At 40.5% G+C, this 12,665-nt stretch overlaps 1 protein-coding gene across 15 annotated transcripts in view; it reads left to right on the plus strand.

The window, feature by feature from the left end:
* The window catches only part of GLYR1 (glyoxylate reductase 1 homolog), a 39,905-nt gene that overhangs the window by 3,708 nt on the left and 23,532 nt on the right, over positions 1 to 12,665 (plus strand). For 14 of the 15 annotated variants that reach the window (XM_060282890.1, XM_035130867.2, XM_060282887.1 and 11 more), the window contains exons 2-3: positions 7,039 to 7,075; positions 8,746 to 8,825. Coding sequence is in view for 12 of the 15 variants with exons in the window: in XM_035130867.2 (XP_034986758.1) it covers positions 7,039 to 7,075; positions 8,746 to 8,825 (117 nt within the window). In the remaining 3 variants the exon portion in view is untranslated. Of the gene's footprint in view, positions 1 to 7,038; positions 7,076 to 8,745; positions 8,826 to 9,230; positions 9,995 to 12,665 lie in introns of those variants that run through there. The other variant, XM_035130866.2, reaches the window with a different exon arrangement.

Consider the following 12,665-nt stretch of genomic DNA (forward strand, 5'->3'; position numbering starts at 1 on the left):
CATCATGAAATAAAGATTAGTTTTTTAATTATGTAGTATAAGGTTGTGTATGTTTAATTTTTGGGGTAAATAAATTCCATTAATCCATTCACAATGTCATGCTCTTCCAGAGGTTTTTGTAAGATTATTGGGCAGTTTCTCTGCCTACAAGATATTATCACAGGTGCTTGGTTTACTTTTGCAGTTCTCAAAACTGAATTTGACTCAACAGAGATCACATGCCTCTTCTTCACAGCAAAAATGTTATAACATGAACAGAGTTGAGAAAAAGACCTTAATCCTATTGTTCTACAAACCTATGAATACAGAAGCAACCCCTTCAGTGCTAAGTTTCAAGAAGTTCAGTGAATAGAATAGAAACAATATTTTTCTGATTGTTTGGAGTGGACAGTATTTAAGTTTTTCATGTGTAGGCTGGGCTGACAGTCTAAGTTTCTTAAAATATATATATATTGTTTTTGTTTAGCCAAATTAGTTAACAAACATGGATGTTTGTTTAAGCAAATAACATTTGCTGAAATGTTATTGTTTCAGTTGAATAAATCTATTTAAATTGTTACTATTAAGGTAATGATTATTTTTCTCCTTCCTAAGTACAACAGTAAAGTTGTCCAAATATGAATGATTAACCTATTAAACTGGGGATAAAAAAACTAATATGAAAAGTTGTTATTCTAAAAATCTTCATCTACTTGCATATTAAAGTTATACCAGCAAGAATTAGTCTTTATGATTTAAATCAACTATGATTTAAATCAAGCCTTACTGACTAGTGATTTAAATCGTGATTTAAATCAGTTTGATTTAAATCAAATCCACCCTGTTGTTGCCCCATCTTTCTCAACTTAAATCTCATACTTCTCTCTCTCCACCCCTTGAGGAAGAAGGGTTAGAGATGGGGCTCTCAAGTTTTGCATTGTCAGCTAATGTGTTGGGGTTTTTTTGGGGGGGGGACATGCTTGTTCTGTATGTCAGTGTTGATTCTTGGTCTTTTGCTTCCAGGTTTGTGTCTTGTACGGCAGCTTTCGGCCCTTCCTTAATTGCTATGCTTTCTTATTGGCAGTAATGTTGTTTCCTAGCCCTGTAGATAGGGGGCTTATGTAATGGCTGTTAACATGGGGACTTTTGTAATGGCTGTTAATATCACTAAAGTAGGGGAAAAGGTATGTTCCCTACATGTGACCCATGACAAACTTTCAAAAACTGGTGCTTGCTTGCAGGGGCGTCTTGCCCATAGAGGCTAGTGGAGTGGGGTGCCAAGTTCTGGAGGGCCCCAGGGAAGAGGCAGAGGCTGGACACGGCGCCTTCCTTGCCCGCCTCCGCCATGCCTCTCCGAAGCAGTACCGTGCCCAGAGCCTCTGCACGAAGCAGCCAGCTGAGCTGGGAGGCGCCTGCATCCAGCCTCTGCCTCTTCCCTGCCAGAGGAGTCGCCCTCCAGCCGCTGCCTGTCTCCTCCAGCACCAACGGAAGCACCTCCCTCCCTAAAAATCTCTGGGAATAAATGTGTTCTTAATTCCTTACTTCCTAATTTGTCCGTATCTGGAATATATAAATTAAGTAAGGCTAATGCTGGTGTTACTGGAATTGTCTGAGCTGTAATCTGAGATAACCTTTTAAAAACTTTCTTCCAAAATGTACTTTTTGTGGACATTCCCACCACATATGTTGGTATGTACCTATAATATAATTTGGCATTCTCTGCAACAGAAGAGAGAGCTATTGGGCTGTGTATAAGATAGGCACCTCAGTGTTAAATAACACCCATGCAGTTTTTAGTGAATATTCCCTAGGATTTGCTGACATATTTATATGGTCCTTTGGCCCATAAAAAATTCTATTTATCCTCTTCAATGTTTATATCCCAATTTAATTCCCACCAGCTTTTTATATTTTGTTGGAGCAGAATTGCTTCTCAATAAGTTTTGTATAAAAGGGAAATCAATCGCTTAGTCCTCTTCCCCTGCATTATGGTGGCAGGGGGGCTTGTTTTGTGCCAAACAGGAAATACGGACCTGCCCTTCCCTCAAATCTTCCGGCACTTGTACAGAGGATTTGAGGGAAGGGACCAGCTGTTCACTTTGTGTTGGTGTTTTCATAGGCTTGGAAGCATCAGAACTCTTAGTGTTACAGTTTGAAGGTACTGAAAAGCATGAGAAACTGACACATTTTCTCTCCAGAGCTGCTTTTTTTGTTGGGTGTCATGGGAAAAAAAGGTCATTGGTCATCTGCAAGTAACAGCTGGCTAATACCACCAACTAAAATGTATGGGTTCCTGTATGAGACCTCCCTATAAAAAAAGACTCCATATTTTAATGTACAGTACCTATATACACCTTTCATATCTAACCCCGAATCTGCCTTTTTTCTTGAGGTTTTTTTTTTTAAAATGAAGCTTGAATGTTGCTGACTGCCAGTTGGCTATTTTGTTGCATGTTTTTTTGTTACCTATTTAATCATGTATTCATGGGTGTCATCAGGGTTGGACCAGTTTTTAATAATGAATGAAACCATTGCAAGATTTGGATTACAAGACTTCCATCTACATATTTTATAATATTGAATTGTCTCTGGGAGGTGTAAGTATCTGTCAGATTCACTTCTCATCAGTGATGTAGGGCTGAAATATTTTCATTTCTAAAAATTCATTGCTTTGTAAAATTAGTTGATGCCAGTGTAACATTGGACAAACATGTTTTCTGCATTGCAGTTTTAAAGTTGTAATTAAATGTTTTTCATGTGATTATTCTTAGAAAATGGAAGAGAGTATATTTTGTTTCGTAAACAGGTAAAATACAAATACAAACCAAGCATGAATTCATCAGATTGTCTGTGCAGTTAAAATCAAAGCCAAACCTAAAATTCATCCAAATTTGGGGCTGCAAGTGTGTTTATATTTAGTTAAAGTCAAATCTTCAAAATCAATTATGCTCTGTTTAAGGCATCAATATTTTGCTAACTAAAAATTATCTGGAAAACCCACATCACTGCTTCTCAAATAGTAATAAAGCATGATGTTTGGCTAATCCAGTGCATTTCGCCTATCTCAGTTGTTAATTTCCAGTTCCAAGCAGCTATAAGTAAGTGCACAGCTTGACTAATAGCTGCTGGTAGAATTTGAAAAATATGAGGCGCATGATCATCTAGGCCAGTGTTTCTCAAACTTGGGTCGCCAGCTATTGTTGGACTACAACTCCCTGGCTAGCAGGACTAGTGGTCAGGGATGATGGGACTTCTAGTCCCAACAACAGTTAGGACCCAAGTTTGAGAAACACTGGTCTAGGCTAAGAATTAGGGCATTTCCCCATTGTTTAGGACTTGCTTAATTTGATTCCGCCACCTAATTACTGGAAATCCTCGCCCAACCATTCCTATTAGTCGTTCTCCTGTGTGGACTAGCTATTTTCACCTTGACCTATCATGGTATTTGTAACTTGTCTTATGATGGCCAAGTGTGCAAACTGTCACCAAAGCTCTGCAAATTGTTGCTTAGAAATATGATTGTGTGAGAGAGCTTGAGCTTTGGGTTGGCAGTGGATCCCCAGGTGTTTCATATTGCAAGAAACCTAAATGATTAATTTTATTATTTAGTATTTTATACAGTACGGGCAGGATCCAGAGTTCCTGTGATTCAAGTCAAGGCACTGGATGTTCCTGCTGTAGGAAGGGGGAAAACGATTTCTGCCATTTACTTCTTCCCCTGAAAAGCTGCTCCAAAAGGAACGTTGGCAACTGTATCAGAGGAACTCCAGGAGGGGGAAGAGGAATCAGCTAATATATTTCTGCTTTCCCCTCCCTTTGGGGGGAGCCTCCATAGGCACTCATCCTCTTCTGCAAACACAAGGCACATTCTAGTCCCAAGCCTATATCTTTTAGCATATAATGATCTGTGCGGTCTATTATCTCTTGCAGTCTAAGCCCAAGTAACACTATTGCTTTTTCTTTCTTTCTTTGTAAACAAGCCTGTGGAGTCATGGTAACAGACTATTTTGATTGAGCTTAGCAGAATGGATTGCCTGTGCCGGTTTAATCTAAACTCAGATAAACAGGCCTTAGTCTTGTGTGTTAAACTATATAAATTTAAAACCAGCTTTATGATAAGTTGTTTTACATGGATTTTGTAGACAGCAAGAAAAGGCAACATAAATATAAACAATAGCCTCGATATTGTGAATAACATTCATTATAAACAGCATTTATATTATCTAGTAGGCTACAAATCAAGGACCATTATTGCAGTGTTTTGTGGTTACCTCAGGGGATTACTTAATCTCTGCATTATTGTTTTTCTAGACAACCCTCCATTTCTTGGGTTAAAAATTCTTCCCAAAATTTGGTTTGGGTAAGAGTCTGAGGCAAAACCCTTCATATTCTTTGCCCAATTTGGGCCCTGGAAGGTTTGGAACCACTGAAAGAGATATACTGACATGATTTGTGGAAGCATCATGGAAAAGAAGCTGGATAGACATTGCAAAGTGTATATAACCTGTTTTTCAGATTGTACTCAAGTAAAAAAAATAGCACCTGGACCTCTGAGACTTGGTCTTTCAATTGTACATTATACACCAACATTTTTTCCACTTGGACTATTATTAGAAATGGTATAACAATCAGACAGTGAACTATTGGCATATAATAGCTAGGGCAAAACATATCCTGCGCCCCTTTATTTCTGACAAGTTCCAGCATTTGCGTTACCTTAGTGCTGTGTGCACTCCATTTCCCTTCCATGTAAAGTAGTTGCATGAACAATTCAGAATACATAGCTGCCAAGTTATCCCTTTTTTACAGGGATTTTCCCTTATGCTGAATAGGCTTCCTCGCGAGAAAAGGGAAAACTTGGCAGCTATGCAGAATAAGTTACTTAAAAGTGACTGCAGCACATTCTTTCATGAGAAAATCATTGGGTTTCCATATTTAGCAGCATTAAATACATGAAGTTAATGGAAATGCACATTCTTTCACCAGCCTGAAACAAACTTAGATTTTAGGGCTATTCTCTTAAATGCGTCCTAGTAAAAAAAGTCAGGAAATGTTGCAGATAATCCTTTCCCCCAAGGGGGGTGGGAATCAGACAGGTATATTGCCTAAAATAAAATGCAGAGGTTTGGGGTGGTAGTCAACAAAGTTTTAGTCAGAGTAAATCCTTTTAAATTAATGAATGCCATTAAGTTGGGCCCATTAGTTTCAATGAGTCTACTCTGAGTAAAATTTAGTTGAACACTAGCCTTTAAAAACCTGTTTTCTAAGTACATAGAATCAAAGAATCATAGAGTTGGAAGAGACCACAAAGACCATCCAGTCCAACCCCCTGCCAAGCAGCAAACACCATCAAAGCATTCCTGACAGATGGCTGTCAAGCCTCTGCTTAAAGACCTCCAAAGAAGGAGACTCCACCACACTCCTTGATAGCAAATTCCACTGCCGAACAGCTCTTACTGTCAGGAAGTTCTTCCTAATGTTTAGGTGGAATCTTCTTGTAGTTTGAATCCATTGCTCCGTGTCCGCTTCTCTGGAGCAGCAGAAAACAACCTTTCTCCCTCCTCTATATGACATCCTTTTATATATTTGAACATGGCTATCATATCACCCCTTAACCTTCTCTTCTCCAGGCTAAACATACCCAGCTCCCTAAGCCGTTCCTCATAAGGCATAGTTTCCAGGCCTTTGACCATTTTGGTTGCCCTCCTCTGGACACGTTCCAGCTTGTCAGTATCCTCCTTGAACTGTGGTGCCCAGAACTGGACACAGTACTCCAGGTGAGGTCTGACCAGAGCAGTTGACCTCCAGGCAGGGGTCACCAGTGTATTGCCCTTAAGATGTCTTTGAACTCCCAATTCCATCAGCCCCAACCACCACAGCCAAAGGTCAGAAATGTTGGGAATTAGTGTCCATTGTCCAATAACATCCGAAGGCACAATATTGGCTTCTTATACGTTAGCTCATATTTTATTGTTTGAGGAATCTTAACTTTAAGCCATTTCTGTTCTGTGACAATGGAAGATGTATAAAACCATTCACCCTACCTAAGCTAAGGGTCTAGTGATACTATGAGCACATGTAATCTGCTTATCCCCTTCATTTTCTTGGGGAAATGATTTAATGGTTTTAGTGATGAAAGAAAATTGATCGGGCATAACATAAACACCTGTATCTCTAAGGAGGACAACGTGGTGTATGTGGAGAATTTTGTAAGCTGTAAATGTGAAACTCACATGTCTTTTCTCATGAATACATGTCTAGATGAGACCATGTGCTCCAGGGAGCTCGTTTTCCTTAAATAATCATGTAGATAGGTGTCAGTGTTATTGCATATATGACAGCTCTCTATATGAGGAAACAGTCAAATGTGAACAGTCCTTGGATCTGGGCTCTTCAGATATTGTGGGACCCAAGAGATTCTATTTTAACTTGAAAAGTAGTGCATTTAAGGAATTTCTGGCTTTGATCTGGGATTCGATGGATAATACAGTTATGAGATTCAACCTGGTATGGTCCTGAAGCAATCTGTACTCATTGCAAGCTAAACATGCATGCAACCAATTTATGCAGGAGAAATGAAGGGGGGGTAGTTGAAATTTAGGCAAACCAAGCGTGTTTCTGGTTGCTTTATTTTTCTGGTTGCTTTATTTGTCCTACTGACATCTGCTCTTGGGAGGCTTGTCACAAGGATTGTAAACAGCCACTGACCTAAATGCTTGTGGCCAAAAAGAATTCCCTTCAGGTGAAGAAGCTGGGAAATTTGATGATTAAAAAAAAAAGACTAATTTTGCAGGCAGTGCAGCAAATGTGTCTGGATATGTTTGTAAGTCAACTTGTTATGCATGGGAATATGCACTCAACAAGATACTAGCAAGATTTTGCCTCAGTTCAAGGGAAGTGGACCTTCTTTAGCATCCATGGAAGAATATTGTCCTGGATTCATACTTCCTCCCTAAATTGCTCTCAGTTTTCTTTTCTAGTAGTACTGTATAGGTGAAGAATGTTGAAGAGTTGCTGCTGTTTTTCATAGCCATTGGCTGACTTCTGGTTTTTCTATAGGGGGAAGCTGGGCCGATATCCTCCTTGGCCAGGAAAGGTGAGTTCTACTGTGCACTTCACTTACTTTTTGGTGTTCTCCTTATTGGGGTAACATATTTTTATTAATGTCAAATGCAATGTGTAGATCTATATTTCCTGAAATAGTTGACCCACAGCATGTTACATTAAACCAAAGGGAATGTAGGCCAGTTTAGGTGGGTTTTGAAATCAATTGTATCCCTGGATGTAGCTTCTTAACCCCTTTTCTGTCTTTCTGAAAAAACTGCTTTCCCTTTCTTCATAAATAAGCCCTGCCACCACCCTCAAATAAAATCAGATCTTATGAATAAAATAAGTCCCATTTGAGTTCAGTGGGACTTTCACTCAAATGACAATGAATAACAGCCAAAGGAAAATTTTGAAGGCTAAAGATTTATTTGTAAATGTATTTTTGTTTTGCAAAAAGCTCCAGATTTAGGCCTAAATAATGTCCATCAGAAATTCCATGATTATATGCTAAGAGATGCCAGGCTGGTGGAATCACACATAGTTGGCCTGGCCTGCAATTGCCAGGGGCAGGCTCTTGGGGGCCCTGTAAAGATTAATTGGTTCAGCCAGGCCGGTGAAAAGGAGTTGCCTCAATGGCATGGTGTGCCCATGTCATTTGTACCTTACAAAGCTACTCAGTCTTGTTCTCTTGTGCTGTTACTCCAGATCTGCAGGAAAAGCATGCCCATGTACCATAATTCATTGCTTGGGTTTGCTTCTCTTACAGAAATGCTGCGGCCAGTCTGTTTTTCTTTCTCAGGCCTCTCACAGTTCTGCTGTGATAAAAGAATAGAACATCTTACCAAAATATTAGTAGGAGGAACTCAGTGTGGGAGTTTCAATATCAATTCAGTATCTGTGTGCTAGAATCAAAGGCACAGTTACTGCAATTACTTTATTTCATTATTTGATATATCACCGAATAGTACAGTGTTTGATTGCTTCCATTCACTTGGATAAATGATTGACGAGTGTGACAAATGTCTGGATTTATCTCCTGAAAAGCTGGTGCTTTTGTAGCATTTACCTTGCAATCAGTTTGTTACTCTAGGGATAATTACAGTCTGTCCTGATGCTGTGTTGAGTGTGGTGTACTTAACTATGCAAAGCCTGTTGCAGAATTACCATTGAAACTTAGTCAATATCAGCGTAACTGGCATGATTGCAAGGCATCATGCTGTGAACAGCATAATACACAGATAGCCTCATTTGCTCATTGATTGACATGAGTTTTCCCTTTTCTCACGAGGAAGCCTATTCAGCATAAGGGAATTTCCCTTAAAAAAAGGGATAACTTGGCAGCTATGGTGCAAGTTGTTAGGGTACGCCCTAGTGACCCAGAGTCTTAAAACCTGTTACACAAGTAGTTTGACATATTGATTTGCAGAAAAATCTCAGAATGAGATATTTTTACAAATACCTGTAAAAACTTGATACATGCATTTTTGTAATAGAGCAATGTTTCAAGACAGCTTAGCCCAAAGTTCTAAGAGTGGCACTGCACTCAGAAACATATTCTGGCATGAATATACCTTTATTGACAAGGTATCCCGCCCCCCCCATCTTGTTTCACAACAGTCTTTACCAAACATGCAGAGATTTTGGAGCGGGGCGGGGGGGGTGTTTGAAAAGTTCCATTTTTATTACCTCTAATTGTGGCTTCCTGTGTTTCTCTCTCAGATTGTTAACCCGCCTAAGGACCTGAAGAAGCCTCGTGGGAAGAAGTGCTTCTTCGTGAAGTTTTTTGGGACTGAAGATCAGTATGTACCCACTTCTTTTCTGCCGGGGGATCTATTTTTAAACTTTAGAGCCTTTGTAGAGAAGCCTGGCACAGTGCAATTTCATGACCAGAAAAATAGCCTTAATTTATGAACTAGCAGCAGAAACCTCTAGAGCAGGCACCCCCAAACTTCAGCCCTCCAGATGTTTTGGACTCCAGTTCCCATCTTCCCCGATCACTGGTCCTGTTAGCTAGGGATCATGGGAGCTGTAGGCCAAAACATCTGGAGGACCGCAGTTTGGGGATACCTGCTCTAGAGCAGGCACCCCCAAACTCTGCCCTCCAGATGTTTTGGGACTACAACTCCCATCATCCCTAGCTAACAGGACCAGTGGTCAGGGCTGATGGGAATTGTAGTCCCAAAACATCTAAAGGGCTGAATTTGGGGGTGCCTGCTCTAGAGCCTATGTGCTGGTCAAGGCTGAAGAAGCTGATGTACCAGCTTACCTAGGCATCAGAAATGTTCATAGCTTTTTAAAGACAGTTTAACACACATCCGCTTTTCCTGCATTAGGAAGAATTTGACAGCATGTAGTTGGCATTGAGATTTATATTTATATCAAGGCTGGGGAACCTGTGGCCCTCCAGATGTTGGACTTCAGCTCCCATCAGCCCAGCTAGCATGGCCAATAGTCAGGGATGATGGGCATTCTAGTCAAGTGATACCTGGAGGGCTGCAGGTTTAACGTGTGGGTTGTTAATTTGAAAGTCAGACTTACATTTTGAATATTGTTGCAGTTGATATCAGTGAGGTCCCGTGAAATAGGAAGAAACTGGTTGGTGTAAAAAAAACCCCTGAAAAGCAATCTAGTTCATTCTCTCCCCGCCCCCATCAAAGGCAGGCATTTTTGACCGTCTTCTTCATTTGCAAAATTCAGACTTCTGGGTTCCATAAACAAGTGGAGCAGGAAGTAAAGAGGGACCTCTGTGGCATGTACAGAGAACCAAGGGAAGGGGTCAGGCATTTGCCTCATGGTGGATTTTGCAAACACTTTGATCTGCACATCCCATTGGGAACTGCGTGAACAATCAATCCCAGGAGAACCTTCTATATTGTATCATAATCATCCATCCCTCTGTTTCTGCTTCAAGTCTTCCCGTGCTTGAGGAGCTGGAGCCCAAACTGCATCAACCACGTACAAGAGAGAGGTATTAGCAGATTCAAGATACAATAGAGGTTTGCGGGTGCTCAGTAATCTTCAGTGGAAAACAACAGCAAAGGGGTTTGGGAAACCCCCCAAACATCCCAAAAAAATTCAGTGAAACAAAATGTTGAAAGAGGAAAAATAAAAACCTGATAACCATGTGGAAGGAGAAATGTAATGGGGAGTGAGCAAATAGTACTCCATGTTGCTACATTTTGTTGCAGCTTGAGCTTACACAAAGTATTTCTACTGAGATATATGGACCAATATATCTCAGTAGAAATACTATTCCTCACCCTTAGGTAGTTCCATTTTTTTGTAAATTCTTTAAACTGGTTTTGACCTTGAATTTTTATATTTTTGTAACCTGCTATGGGAGCTTATGGTGGAGAGCAAGTAAGAAATAAGACAACCTCATAAGATGGGAACAAAAAAGGAGAAGGGAGAAACTGCAATATACTTTTATTTGCAGTGGAAACTTTTGAAAAGTGGGTCGAATAGTCTGGAATGCTTTTTAGTTCCAGCATAGATTAATGAACAGATTGCAAATGAAAACGTTGATGCATCAAACCAATAGCAGTATGGCATGTAGTTTATAATATAATTCAGTGGAGGAGGTTGGCTAAAGAGCAAGCCCTGAGGAATGTATTAATCATGTCCTGTTGAATGATTTCTGTCTGCTGAGCAGTGGATATTAACATTCAAGTACAGGCTACATTTTATGTACAGTCATACATTGGGTTACGTTTGCTTCGGGTTGCGTACTCTGCAAACCCGGAAGTATTTTCCGCTGTACCGCAGTCTGTGCATGCGCAGAAGCATTCTGCGCAGTTTGCGCATACGCAGAAGTGTGCTTTCACACTTGTTCGGATTATGTACTTTTCGGGTTACGAACCACACCCTGGAACAAATCAGGTACATAACCCGAGGTACCACTGTATACGGGAAAGGCAAGATATAAGCAGAGCTCTATGTGCTGCAATTTGAGGGGAGCATAGAACATTGTATTGCAAAGAAATGGTTTCCTGAAGCAAGCGAAGTAAGTTTCTAGTCCTTATTGCATTTATAGAAACAGGAGAGTTGATGCAAAGTAAATTTCTACTTCAAACTGTCCTGTCATCTTTGGCTGAAGGACAGTATATAAAATTATTAAATAAATAATAATAATTTCTATGATGCAGAATTTATTCTTATCACATAACTGGGATTTTTAAAAGTGAGATTAAAAAAAATCATTCAGTGAAGTGGGCCCTTTGTGACCTGTGTCTAATCCTTGGGTGAGCCTTTTGAGTCACAGTCATTCACTTTAAGTGGGAATTTAGTTACCATCTGACAAAGTGTGATAATGCTCTGTTAATCCTGGTTATCTCCTCCAGTCTGGAAACAAAGCAGTACCTTCAGTAATGAAGCAGCATTCAGGCAAGTGCTCTCCACCCATACCTTTGAGGAAAAACAACCTAAACCTGAAGTAGTCAAGGAAAAACACCAATGTACCTTCTGACAAATTCATTTACAGCTCATTTGTATAATATTTGCAACAGCAACAACAAATAAATAATAAATAATTTATTATTTATACCCTGCCCATCTGGTGAGGCCTCCCCAGCCACTCTGGGCGGCTCCCAACAGAAAATTAAAAACACTATCAAACATTAAAAACTTCCCTAAACAAAAACAATATGATGTTTTTCACCACTCAAAGTACTTTACATGCATTATCTTATTGTAATCTTTAACAGGCACCCTGTAAGGTAAAGGTAAAGGGACCCCTGACCATTAGGTCCAGTCGTGACCGACTCTGGGGTTGCGCACTCATCTTGCATTATTGGCCGAGGGAGCCGGCGTATAGCTTCCAGGTCATGTGGCCAGCATGACAAAGCCGCTTCTGGTAAACCAGAGCAGCACATGGAAACGCCGTTTACCTTCCCGCTGTAGCGGTTCCTATTTATCTACTTGCATTTTGACGTGCTTTCGAACTGCTAGGTTGGCAGGAGCTGGGACCAAGCAACGGGAGCTCACCCTGTCACAGGGATTCGAACCGCTGACCTTCTGATCAGCAAGCCCTAGGCTCAGTGGTTTAACCACAGCGCCACCTGGGTCCCTTTACATGCATTATCTTATTGTAATACTTTACATGCATTATCTTATTGTAATCTTTAACAGGCACCCTGTAAGGTAGATCAGCATTATCCCCAAAGTGCAAATAGTGGGGGGAGACAGATCATTAGGCTGAATTCATGGTAGAGGTAGGGTTTGAACCAGGGACGCCCTGATGTAGTTTAGCCTCTTAGCTACTACGCCACAAGAGTTCTCTGTGTATGATTAGGAACAGCATATGACACAGCCATTTGGGAATACAGTGGTACCTTGACTTACGAAGACGATCCGTTCCACGGCCGTCTTCATAAGTCGAGGTTTTTGGATGTCGAAGCGCTGCTTGTGCGCATGCACGAAGCGTGATTTAAAAACTTCCGGGGTTGTCGACTTCGGAAGTTGAAGCGTTCGGATGTCGAGGTATGACTGTACGACTTAAAACTGTAGGTCTTGCCAGATGCAGATAATTTGTGCATCTAGGAGAGAGCTTCTGGCATATTGTGCTGGTGTGCCTATGTGTGCTATGTGCATTTCACAAGACTTCACAATGGAAGACTTCCCAAGTGTCTCTTTTGTGCTGT

This window comes from Zootoca vivipara, chromosome 14 (assembly GCF_963506605.1).
Source record: "Zootoca vivipara chromosome 14, rZooViv1.1, whole genome shotgun sequence".
NCBI classification, from domain to species: Eukaryota; Metazoa; Chordata; class Lepidosauria; order Squamata; family Lacertidae; genus Zootoca; species Zootoca vivipara.